Consider the following 13,390-nt stretch of genomic DNA (forward strand, 5'->3'; position numbering starts at 1 on the left):
ATGATTTTGGACAAGTAATCTTCTACTGTACATACTGTTTTTTCTAGACTTTAAAATTCTTGAAATATGATTACTATTATAAAGATTTTTTTTTCTAATGTTGGATTCTTGCAGTTGTAACAATTTGAATACAAAGCAATTCTTGCGATATTTCTAATTTGGTGTATGGTGGAGATTTAGAATTTTTATAGTATGGAACTGGTAAATATGTTGCTTTGTTAACGTATAGTTATAAAGTATATTCTGAGGTCTACATATTTACATTCTACATATTATTTACATAGAGATAATATTATATATTAAAAAAACTTTAAAAATAATACAGTTGATATTTTTCTGTACTTATTATTTTATAAAAAAATATATCTGATCAGACGGTGTAATTTACAAAAAAATTTATTTTCAAAAAACAAGTACGTTATTAAGAAAATAGTAAAGGCTGGTACAGCGGGCGATGAGCATTTTACCCCTGGCACACTAAAGAGTACAACAAGGTCGAGGTAGGTCGGCACTCCAGGGGTTAAACTAAAGAAATATTGTGTAAAAATAAAAAGTTTAGATGTTTCAATGGAATCAATACTTTCGTAGCCATACCACCTCCCGCATAAACGAATTCAGCAACCGCGAAAAACACAAATATAAAGCTCCTCGAACAACAAAAAGCCGAGGAAACTTTGGACGTTTATACGCGCGGTAAGTTCGAAAAGAAGCGCCGTTTTAAGTCGCGTATATCAAGGAGACAATTTAAGTTTTCCGGAAGCATACATAAGATAAAAGACAAAACTTTCGACCACTTGTATGTAAATAGAATTGCTGGATTATTCGCAGGAACAGTTTGGAGGTATTATCGCAGCGATGAGGGAACTGGGAACTGTTGACATTTTGGTAAAACAAACTTTTCACTTTCTCCCGGAGAAACGGAAAACTCTGCTGAAATAATTTGTAAATAAGTTAAATCGTGAAGGGTATGATTATTTTGGAAATGGTTTAATTTGGGAAGAATGTACATGATCGCAAGTATCGTTGATTCCATTGCAAAGTAAGGGCATTTCTGAAAAATCTCAAGTTTTCAGAGGACCATAAAAAACGTAATACGGAAATGGGGTTGGCCAAGAAGAATTGCAAGACTAAAAGTAGGTACCTGGCTATTCAGATCTGATCACTGAACATGCTAAAGCCATTTTTGTTGTTTGTTTTTGGGGTGTTATGCCGTGTTGCGCTAACTCCTTCTTTAGCCGATGTTTCGGACAGCGTTGCAGTGTCCATCATCAGGGCAGATCCGGTAGATCCGAAGATACTCGGATCAAGAAGGAGTTAGCGCAACACGGCATAACACCCCAAAAACATACAACAAAAATGCTTTTGGCCGTGAAAATCTAAAAACTTACATGCTAAAGCCACTTCAAATATTCGATTCTATACTGGGGTCTCAAAAACGGTTTAATGCTAAGAGATTGGAACGGAACACTCTTTAACGAGATGCAAAGGTATGCTAATTTCGGTTGTATGTGATGTGAAATATTTCCGCGTAATGAACTCAAATTTGTTTTAAAATTATCAAAATTGGAACTGATGATTGTGTAAATTCAGACAAATGATAAAGAAGGTATTGATAATTCTATATTTTATCCGTCTTACTAATTAGATTCTTACACGCCCGTTCAACGTTGGTTTGGCAAAGCCGGCTTCGAGTCTGGTTTAAGACCGTTTTAACCAAACAAACACCATGGTAATAATTCAAGTTGTTCAATGTTCTGACGTTCTTTAGTAAATTTACATAAATTTTATTCAAACTTTTGACAAATGACACTTTTTCAGGTTTATTAATCTTCAAATGAAAGGTAAATTTCTGAAAACCCTAAACTTTTCAACAAAAAAATATATTCTTATTGAAAAAAAAATTGGCTATATTTGTTTTTGAAAGGCAATGTGATCCTGAGGCTAATATTTTATAAATATCTACATTCAGTTTCACAAATCCTACAATTATAATAACCCGTGATTTTTCACGAATCTGCACTAGTAATAATAATATTTCATAATATAATGCCCATGTAATAAACTCATACAAATTTAATTTTCGATTTTTGTCCGGAGATCGAACCCGCGACCTCTGAGTCCAGAGTCAAGGAGTTTGTAAGCCCACAAGTCTAACTGCAAGCTTGAATCAACTATCTAATTGCGCCAGATATGGAATTATGTCTCTAATTGTACGGTAGGATGATTTTAATTGCACTAGAAACGAATTCAATATGAAGATTAATATTTCAACTTCACGGTGTGTAATTTAAAACAGCGTATTGTTATGAATATAATTGCACTAGCTTCAATATAATTATTGTGATTGCACTAAATATTGCTTTGTGAGGGACATGCCTATTTTATGCAGGCGCAATTGGTACAGGCCACAGCGTCTTTGTACCGACTACTACAGAGAAAAAAACCGAGATACTCTATTTTTGGACCTGAGCGGAAATTGAATCCGAAACGTCTCGATTCATCGTCAAATGCGTTGCTATGGCGATGCACTACGTCGTGTAATATTTTAAATTGAGCCGCTATCAATAATAACTAAAATTACGTAAATGGCGATAAGGTTTAAAATCCCGCTTAACACCATCCGCCTGTTTTGATTTATGCAACAAAAAAACATGGCCTAAAAGTGCTTTTTATATTATTTTGTCGATGTTCAGGCATAAATATTTAATTTATTTTCGATCATTTTATAAATAACTTAATTTTCCACAATATACAATAAAATCATAACCGAAAATGGGTTCATAGGTAGGAGATTTTGAACTTTAAAGCAGTTTTCATAGGCCTTGTACATTATTTTTTTCTGGGCTTATAAAAAGACTTATCTAAAAAATACTCGATTATTTCAAAGGCCAAGATGTATTCTACTCGCAGTATTTAATTAAACCATCTGAAACATTTTTAGGCGACCAAATTTTCAAACCAAAAACACATGATTTTGCATTACTACGTATGGCATCGCCTTAAGGCCCCGTAGTAAGCGTTCAAACATGGTTTGAAAGCGAGATATGTGAATACGAATGTTAGAGGGAGCGCGCTAATATTGAAAAAACGTTAATAATTAAGCGAAAATGGTGAAAATATTTAATAAAACACGACTCGTTTAAAATAGAGCAAAACTCTCTCGACAAATGCTTCAGTTTCATTTAAAGATACACTGTGAATTTTTTTATACCTATAACATATTAAATAACAGAACAAAACGTGTTTTTAATAATTTTCGGAGCTTACTTTGCGATTTTTTTCTATAGAGTGAGTTTCATATAATTCACATTTCGGTATAACAAATGTATTTTAAGAATTTAAAAACTTAAAGAGTTAACGAGAAACTTGTTACAAATCGGTAGAAATTGGGTTTGCGGGGGTTTAACCGGTTTACCGATAATTTGAAGAGGTTCTTAATAAAATAGCAATATTTATTTGTCTTCGCGCATTCTTCAAGTGTTCAAGGGAAGTATGTTATAAATTGGTAGAAGTTCTGAATACGAGGTCTAAATCCTAACAGAATTTAATTAGTCTTTAAAAACCCTATTTTTTTTTGCATACTTATCTTCCCAAATGTTAAGAATCTTAAAACAATAAATTATGTACTGTAAATGTATGATTAATCTGTCGTACAATAGTAGTTAAAAAAAAATTATACTATATATTGCGCGAATAAAATATCAACTTACATTGTTGCGTCAAAAGGACGCAACAACAAAAACAAAAATACAGTATATTTGCGGCACCTTACTTTCAGAGTGATAATACAGTGAAACCTCTATCTATCGTTCCTCGAATAATAGTTTTCCCGGATGTATCATTTATTTCTTCTAGTCCGAATTCATTTCATACAAAAATAGATCGCATTGATCGTTTCTATGTCCACCATTTTCCCGCATTCATCGTAGGAATTACGTCGCGTATTTGATATTTTTTGTCTATGTTTTAACGGCGCCAAACGGCACTCGTTACGATGCGCGAAACTTTTGAGAGAGAAAGAGAAAGAATAACAGTGTGTCGCCGCCATCAGTCGCTAGTTGTCGTCAGTTGTCGCTAGATACCTGAACTTAGTGGAGTGTTTGCAGTTATCCTTTTTGAGATTTTAAACTATTTTCGAAATGAGCCGTTTGATGAAAAAAGTACGTACTCTTCAAGAAATATTGAAAATTATCGAAGAGGTGGAAAAAAACCCCGCTGAAAAACGCATCGATATAGCCAAGCGTTTAGGAATCGCGGCATCCACGATAAATTCTATTTTCTTGAAAAAAAACAAAATTCAGGAGCAAATTCAAAAGTGCGGAAAATCTTCCAAAACTAGAAAAACCAGTAAAGAATCAAAGTTTAGCGAACTGGAGAAAATTCTTATCTCTTGGTACCAAATTTGACAAATTTTAACAATTTTGTTACTTTCGACGACAATATCCCAACTTGTGGGATAAAAACTATCGAAAGCTTGTGTGACGCAAGATTGACGGAGACAACAAAAGAGGTCGATATTGATGAAGAGGAGCCGCTGCCTGTACCTTCATTTTTAGAAGCATGCACCCTCTTTGAAAGATTGAAAACTTTCTACTACGCACACTCAATAACTGATGCCGAAAAGAATATCATTTGCAAAGCTGAAAATATACTGTTGACTTGCGGAAATAAAACATTAAAAAAACAAATGTCCATGAAAGATTATGTATTTACAATGCAATAAACTTGGTTCTGTTTAGCTTTGTATTTTTTAAAAATAAATACATTTATTTACATCTAAAACTTATTTTCTTCTTATAATTTTAATCTACCAACGGTTATGCAGATTGGGAGGACGGTATCTTTACTGGATCGTATCTCCTTGTGTTTTGTCCCCTTTATCCCGCATTCATTGTTTTCCCGCATTCATCGTTTATTTCGATAGGTCCCTTTAAAACCAATAGATAGAGGTTTCACTGTATATACTTTCAGTTAATGCAGGTAACTCCATTAATGGAGGACTGAACGCAGTTGGCGCTAACAAAAAATTGTCCAAAGAAGCGAAGTTAGCAGTCCACAATGGAGTGCTGGTACCTACCCTGATGTATGGAAGTGAGGCATGGAACTGGCAAAGAAAGGATGAAAGTAGATTGAATGCTGTTGAAATGAGATCCCTGAGGCGTATGTGTGGTAAAACCATGTATGATCGTGTGAGGAATGTGGAGATCGGCAAAGAGTGCAAGGCTGATGTAAGCGTAATGAGTAAGATCAAGAAAGGGACGCTTAGATGGTTTGGGAATGTAGAGCGAATGAGCGAAGAAAGGAGTGTAAGGAGAATATACGATGCAAATGTGAATGGTAGCAGAAGTCGGGGACGCCCGAGGAAGACATGGCACGACCAAGTGAATCAGATACTTGAGTCGGGCCATGTCAAGAGTCAGAACAATAGAAGAGTATGTATGAGACGATGTATGAATGTGAATGAGGCAAGGAGTGTGTGCCAAGACCGAGTTGTTTGGCGGTCCGTCCTCTCTGCCTACCCCTGCGGGGAAACGGCGTGATGGTTAGTTAGTTAGTCAGTTTTTCCCTGGTGGAAGAGCACCTTTCAGAATGGAAGTATTGATTGAAATGTTTATCCATGTTTGGTGATCTGATCTAAATAGCAAGGTACTTCCCTATCATTCCCTTTCAAATCTCCTCCCCTTACCCACTACTTTTAACTCCGCAACATACCCCAATTGGGGAGGCCATAATCTCACTGGTTCCAGACGGCTGGGATCAACCAAGATTCTTATGCGGTAGTGTAATTTATTTATTTATTTACGCCCTAATGGGCTTTTACAAAAGTAGTGCACAAGTAATACAGTTTTGTTACATAGTTTACAATAAACAATGATTTTTGATTAAATTAAGGTAAATTCAAATTAATAGTGTGGACTACGGAAAGCTAAATATGTATTAAGGAACATAGAAATATAAAAACAAAAGTTTATTCACTACGGAGTTGTGAATTCATACATCTCGGTAAAGTGATTAAAAAGATTTCGTTTTATATCTAATACGGAATCTTTAAACATGTCTACAATATTCCCAAATTTATTACCAAAATGATGTAGTCTATTTATAGGTGTATGAGCTTCATAGTAGGTTTTAAAATTGTTACAGAAAAATGTAGCACTTTGCCTCGTATTTCTATTTGTGGAGAATTTCAGGGTTGTCAATGCAATTAATAATAATTTTATTTAAAAGTACAAGGTCAGAGATAACCCGCCTATCTGACAGCGTTATTAAGTTAAGTTGTATCATCACAAGGACAATTGGAATATTCAGTTTAAAGTTAATAAATCTTAGAAATTTGTGCTGTACCCTTTCAATATTTTCAGAATGCATTTTATACAATGGGGACCAAATAGGCGAATTATACTCTACCTGGCTTTTTACTAAAATGTTTTCAAACATTCAAGTGACTTGAAATCACTCGCCGTTCTGCATATGAAACCAAGCATTTTTATAGCTATCTTTGTTATATCATTTACATGCAGAATGCTAAGGTAATGCTCTAATTTATTAAAATAGGGCTGGATTTCAATATTTGAGTTGTCAGATTGATTTGACAGTTGAGAAATTCCGATTGCGGTCAGAGCTAATGCGGTACATCCACATGTAGAGAAACGAACACCCTTCGTCATCACTCTTATCCTCGCGAGACTTACAGCGTCCTTTTCCCTCCCAAGAGCCTCCGTCTTTCCTCCGTTCGTACCCCCATCAGACCCGTGTCACCATTCGTCTATTCACTTCCCTACTCCCGACCCTACCGCGAATGTTCATTCTACTTTTCCGATACCAAATGGTATTGACGACAAATGATTATAAATTACAGGGCACAATTGAAATCAGAACAATCGATGGACTTCATAGATTATTTAAGTTTATTATCACTGGTGATTTCAGATTTTTACCTCTTATTAAATAACTAGCTGACGCGTACCCGGCGATGCTGGGAGTTATCCTTAGGAGATAGACATAAACCGTCGTGGACTTTTCTGTGGACCTTTTTAAGATGTAAAATTCCGTGGTACATTATTTTGATGTATCTCATAATGTTTAGCCAGCGCTAGCAATAAATTTTTTTTTTTTCGACTTGATTACAAAACATCCCATTTTATTTACTTTCTATAAATATAATATGCATGCGTTATATATATAAACCTTCCGGAAAAAAATCTCACTATAATAGTGAAAACTCTATCAAAATCTGGTGTGTAATTTAAATGAACTAAGGGCACAAACAGACAGACGCGGAAAGAGATTTTATTTTACAATATTTAAGGATAATAAAATATATATTTTTAATTATTTTTTCGCCCAAAACTCTATTCGTTATGACGTTTATTAAAGGTATACATATGTTTACAAGACAAGGTTTTATGCAAAGCACAAAGAAGAACAAATTTTTATAGTCAATAATTATTAATATAAATATAAATTGAAAAAATCTTCCGAGATAAAATAAATGCCGCTGAAGGGAATTGAACTTTCACCTTCTGATTGCCGGTCATGTGCACGGAACCACTGTGCTATGTCGGTTTATTTTTAACCGCCAAATAAATCAATAAATAATACCTAATTTTTTTTTTATAATATAATATTGATTACATTTTATGATTTTGACTGTCCAACTAGGAAGGATTCCCGTTTCAGGACAGTCAAATTTACAAGTTTCATGTTATCATAGACGAATACAGGATTTAAGACTAGCTAAAATAAGTACCTATGTTAAAACGAAGATACATAAAAAGATACATAAAAAAGATACATAGAGGCGTTCGTGATTTTAAATTACATTTTTAGTATCATTTCGGAATCAGTCCTGCCTAGATCCAACAACCATTTTGTCACTCTTGGACCGAAGGATGACAATTCACACAGTTTCAGCTGAGAGGGGATTTTATTATATATTTTAGGACATTTCATTCAACAATTATTGCTTTGCGATTTTTTTAAAGTTTTGATATTCTTTTTTTGAAGTTGAGATTGATTGATTACTTAATACAATTGATGATAGTAATTATTGTTTGGAAATTTCAAAAATACTAATTTCGGTTGAGTGTCGCAGGTGAGTACACGGCTTCACGTGAATGTTGAATTCAAATATAATTCTTTATTTGAAATGCAAAGTTCTTCTTTTGAAATGCAGGTTAGCATGTCTGCAACACAGAGTACCTACGCACTGTGTCGCAGATGAATACACGGCTTTATCCACTGGAACGATTTCGGTCGAAAAATCGACCACTTTTATTTTTCTGCGATTGATATCGGTCCAAAAATGGACCGATTTTTCTACCATTCGTAAAATATTTATTGTAATTATTTAAAACGTTTATATGGCCAGCTACTTGTTTTATCGAATAGCTGATAATATATTCTCTTTGTCTATGAACTTATCCGTTGTCTTTGAAGTGTTATTTAACGAGTTTTCGCGGTTTTTTTATGGCGTCCTGTCAAAAACATAATTATAAATTTTCAACATTCACGAAATTTTGGACTCTTCCTAAAATGCCGTAAGTAATTAATTTATTGGGTTTTTAACGCATAATTATATATCTGTGTAATCATGATTGACTTATCTATCTTTGAAATGCGTTTTTAATTCGTTTGTTTGTATTATATTGTTTTGGTTGAAGTTTTTGTGTAAGATTACGTCAACTGAAGACGTCATCTGTTTTTGATTTACAATAATGTCTTAAATACTGCACTCGCGCATTTGAAATATAGATATTCCATCACAGTGATTCAAAACAAAGAGATATATATAAGTTTTATTTGAATTGGTTCATTATTAATACAGATATTTGCTAACCAATTATTTTAAGTCATATGTCAAAAAGTTGACTCTTTTTCACATGTAAAATGGTGTAAAGCCTTCGTCACACAATAAAAATTTAGTAATTTAGTTGTATAATTAATTAATTTGTTTACTTTTACCAAATTTGTGCAGAAACAGCTGTCGTCCAGGGAAAGGGATCACTCCACGACCCAATAATTATTTTCAAATTTTATATTAGTGCAATATTTAACAAAATTTAAACATTTTACATTTTACATTACTTACATTAAGTGTTTTCAATTTAAAATATATAGAGTGGTGCTGACTGCAAGAGGTGGCAGAGGAAAAGGGAGAGGTGGAGTACGAGCTGGGGCCGGACTACCTGCACGTGGACGTCAACGCAGAGCTGCAATTGCAGCCTCGTCTGGAGTGTTAGTATTTTTTAATGTTTTTTTATGAAAGTACTTTGCTGTGGCCGTTGAACTCATCATATATTTGTATTTATTTAAACAGCGACCCTGCTTTGCTACTGGTGCGAGAGGATCGCGTCAAGGCCCTAAAGGCTGTTAGGGCCCTGCCTGCTTCCTTCCGGCTAGAGCTGGAAAGCCGAAAATTCAAGAAGCAGGCGGCGCGCATTTTGCTCCCTACCGCACCTCCAAGAAAAACTAAACAAAAGTAAGCAATCGTATTTAGATGCTTGATACAATATTATTGTTTTTCCTGACAGCGTTCCACACTTACAGTGAGAGTTGGTAAGATCAGCGCTCTGTGCATTTGGCACATTCAGTGCATATTTTACTGTTTATTTACATACTGTACTTACTGTTTCACACGTGAATGAGAACAATTTATATGATTTATGTAAATGTTTTCAGAATTCCATCTCCGGAGAGAACAACGTGTCCCTTTTCACAAGGGACGCCTTCACCGTTGCCACGACCCGTACCACCACCGTGGATGTCCACACCCAATCAACGGCTCCCAATGCACCAATTATGCCTATCCGTGCAGCATCTCCCGAGCCGTTACCTGGGACATCGCGGAGTGGGGAACTCTTCTCTCCGGAGGCCGGCTATCACAGCGAGCTGTGGGTGGACTTGCCATTCTACGAAGAATTGTCGGCGTTTGGGAACGGTGAGTTTATTTTTTTAAATGTCAAACCAGGGGCTCAATATAAAATCAATTATCTATATTTTATATTGATATCCCTAGCACAGTTTCACTGTTGGTATATTGGCAGGAAATAGGCATAGTACTTAAAAATTCCACATAACAAACATACAAAATGTATTGTTGTTATGACGTGGATGCATCATTACACATCTTTTTTTTCTGTAACGGGTATTGCAGAGTGAGAAATAAGACATGCCGAACTTCTTTGCGAGGATTACATTTGATTCACCGGCTTCTAAACGGTGTAATACAGCATTTTTTTCTTAAATTGAAAAAACACTTTCGCTTCACGGGACTCATTGTGTCGAGCTTCCTAGTCAAAGCGAGGCTGTATTGGTAGGTGGGTTTTGTAACCGGACAAATTATCATTAAAATAGGTCGCTTTACGTAGTTGGTCACTTTAAACGGATACGTTTTCCTACGAAAAGCTATGAAACCTTACTAGAGTTTACATTATCGTCACTTAAAACAGTAGACCGTTAAATGCAAAGTCATTATATCCAAATTCTACTGTAAATTTGTGTTTTCTTTTATTTCAGAGTCAGACATGGGCAGAAACAGTAACGTGGACGAGGCAGCTGTACTAGAAGAGTCTGTACTTGGAAACCGTGAGTTATAAAACTAACTAACTTACCTTCACGCCATTTCGGTAGGCAGAGAGGATGAACCACCATGCAACTCGATCTTGGCACACACACTCTTTTCTTCATTCCATACCTACCTGACTGTGCTATTCTGACTCCTGACATTGCCCGCCTCAAGTATTTGATTAACTTTTTATTTATTTTTTTATATGAATACCTCACAAGAGCCTTTTTTATCAACCACAATTTAAATACTAACGCAGACCCGTGAAAAATCATTAGATATATATTTTTTTATGTGCTTACCGCACATGAGTATCAATTGCTCCCAACCGTATGGAGCCAGTGAGACTATGGCATCCCCAATCGGGGTATGTTGTGAGGCTGAAGGTAGCGGGTAGGGGAAGGAGGTGTGGAAGAGGGAGGTGGAAAAGTACCTGGCTATTCAGAACTGGTCACCAAACACGGCTAAAGCCATTTCAAGCAACGTTTCAATTCTGAATGGGGTCTTACACCAGGGCGATACTATGGGTATCTTCCACTCTGGAACGTGCCGCAAATATAACATATATTATTTTTAATGAATTTTGTGTGAAAATAACACTAATTATTCAAATATAATTTATTTGATTTGATCCCGCGACCATCGTATTGCGAGTCAAAAGCCATACCAGAGGCAGTGGGTTATCGTAATATAGACACATTAAATTAATTTGGGTTTTCTGTTGTTTCAGAAATGGATATGGACAGATCGAGCGACGATATGACGAAGCGAGCGACGTCGACCACGAAGAGAGCGATGAGGATACCTTCTGCATGCCACCAATACCTTATCATAATATTATCAACGTTTCACCTAACTCCCATAGACTTTAGTAGACAAGACCAGGTAGATAGTGAGGCAATGCGTTCGATTCTGCCGCCTGAAGGTTACTCTTTCGATTGGTCTAATGATATCTTACGGGATAAGGGAGACTTTCACAGGCACGCCAAGACCAACTTTTAATAGCGACGAAATGGGCAAACCTTTCTTAAAATCTTTGATGCAGATTTCGTTGAACTGATCGCGAGAGAGACCAACAGGTATGCAGATCAATCAGACTTACAAACCTCAACTCGTACTAGACTATAACAAGGTAATGGGGGGGGTTGACCGAAAAGATCAGCTTTTGTCAGGCTTCCCCATTGAACGACAGCGAAACCTGGTCTGGTACAAGAAGCTTTTCAGGAGACTACTAAGCGTTTCGGTGCAGAATGCGTATATATTGTACCGCTCAAAGCTCCGCAAGGAAAATAAACGCATTTTGTACCGAAACTTCAGGAGTGAGGTTGCGGATGAACTCCTTCTGCTGTTCTGTCGTAGTCAAATTGACACGACTGTGCGGACCATTGGCCTAATAGCTGAAGGAAAGACTCTGCGACCTATCCTGAAAGGCAACCACTTCGTGGTCCGTAGCGGGAAAAAGGTGAAATGTGCGTGGTGCAGCATAAATAACATTTTCAAAAGGACCCTTACAAAGTGTGATGTGGCATTATGCTATGATTGCATGAAGCCATATCACACTACAATATAGATTTGCTGAGGGTTTTTTTTTATTTAATTTTTTTCTTTTTTGGTTTTTTAGTTATGAAATTAAAATTTATAAATTTAATTAAATTTGTTTGAACATCAATTATGATGGCCTGGATGGTTGGACTTAATCATTTCTTTCCGCATACTCACGTCTCATGTTATGTTGTCCTCAAAGGTTCTATATGATAAGGTTCGGTGGACATTTAATATGTATATTTCAATTCTGATCATTGAAATATGCATGAACAAATGCACAGGTATTCTAATTTTTCCCTGTTTATTGTACACATTAAATAACTCGTTTTATTTTTATGTCTTAATTACATTTTGTCAATTTTTCTGTAAAGAGGCTTTTCCAGATCTAGTCACTAAACATAACTAAGCCAATTCAAGCAATGTTCAATTCTGAATGGTGGTCCCTCACCAGAGCGATACTCAGAATCTCACTCTATAGCGAGGCACAATGATATTATTATGTATTGATTTTCTTAAATTATGAATAAACCAATAAACTGAATATATTTTTATTATGACAAAGTGTGTAAACAATGTTTAAATCAATATACTGCTCATTCATTGTAACCGTACAACTGTAATATTGATTTAAAAGGATATAAGGGCTTAATAAATAAATCAATTATTGGTTCCATCAATTATTTTCCATCCCCCATTTTTTTCGATACCTTTGCGTTTAGATATAAAATTATCACTATGATTTTATTTGCCATTCTACGGTCATACAAAGGTTTGATATATATATACAAATTTATCATCATTTTACATATTCCGATTTAACCTATGTAGATTGACCTTAAGGTAGCTGTCAGAAGTGATTTTTCGTCAAATATTGGTGAATTTCATCAACTTTCAAAGTATCCCCCTGAAATATTGGCAATGTTTATATCTATGATATATATCTCACTTTAAGCCTTATTTCCTCGTTTTGCACGTAATATAAAAACATGGTTACAAATCTCCAGTTCTAATTTACAATTATTTAAAAAGTAGCACCATGATTTTGACATCGTGAAATAGGCTCTCTGTATAATTCATCAAATGAATAAAATAAAGCCAACACGGCGACTATGCTTATTAATACTTGTAGACAGTTAATGTATCTTCCTAACGTTATACCAGTTTTTGTGGTAAATTTATTATATAGCATAATACAGTGATTTCAATTTTGACGCGTCACGCACTCAAATTTTACAAAATTATTTTCTGACCAAACTTTTGAAGAGATCTTAACATGCA

The 13,390-nt window shown here is 35.3% G+C and overlaps 2 protein-coding genes across 4 annotated transcripts in view; one reads left to right on the top strand and one right to left on the bottom strand.

Annotated features, from left to right (window-relative positions):
- The window catches only part of LOC149417887 (uncharacterized), a 428,973-nt gene that overhangs the window by 139,176 nt on the left and 276,407 nt on the right, over positions 1 to 13,390 (bottom strand). The window lies entirely within an intron of this gene.
- LOC149417888 (uncharacterized) lies at positions 8,274 to 12,416 on the top strand. The gene is made up of 4 exons (XM_089639223.1): positions 8,274 to 9,481; positions 9,682 to 9,940; positions 10,519 to 10,587; positions 11,298 to 12,416. Exons 2-4 carry the CDS (start codon positions 9,802 to 9,804, stop codon positions 11,567 to 11,569), a joined length of 480 nt encoding a protein of 159 aa, XP_089495349.1. The 5' UTR covers positions 8,274 to 9,481; positions 9,682 to 9,801; the 3' UTR covers positions 11,570 to 12,416.

The sequence above is a fragment of the Hesperophylax consimilis genome, chromosome 14 (assembly GCF_061612785.1).
Source record: "Hesperophylax consimilis isolate HC1 chromosome 14, BYU_Hcon_1.0, whole genome shotgun sequence".
In the NCBI taxonomy this organism is placed as follows: domain Eukaryota; kingdom Metazoa; phylum Arthropoda; class Insecta; order Trichoptera; family Limnephilidae; genus Hesperophylax; species Hesperophylax consimilis.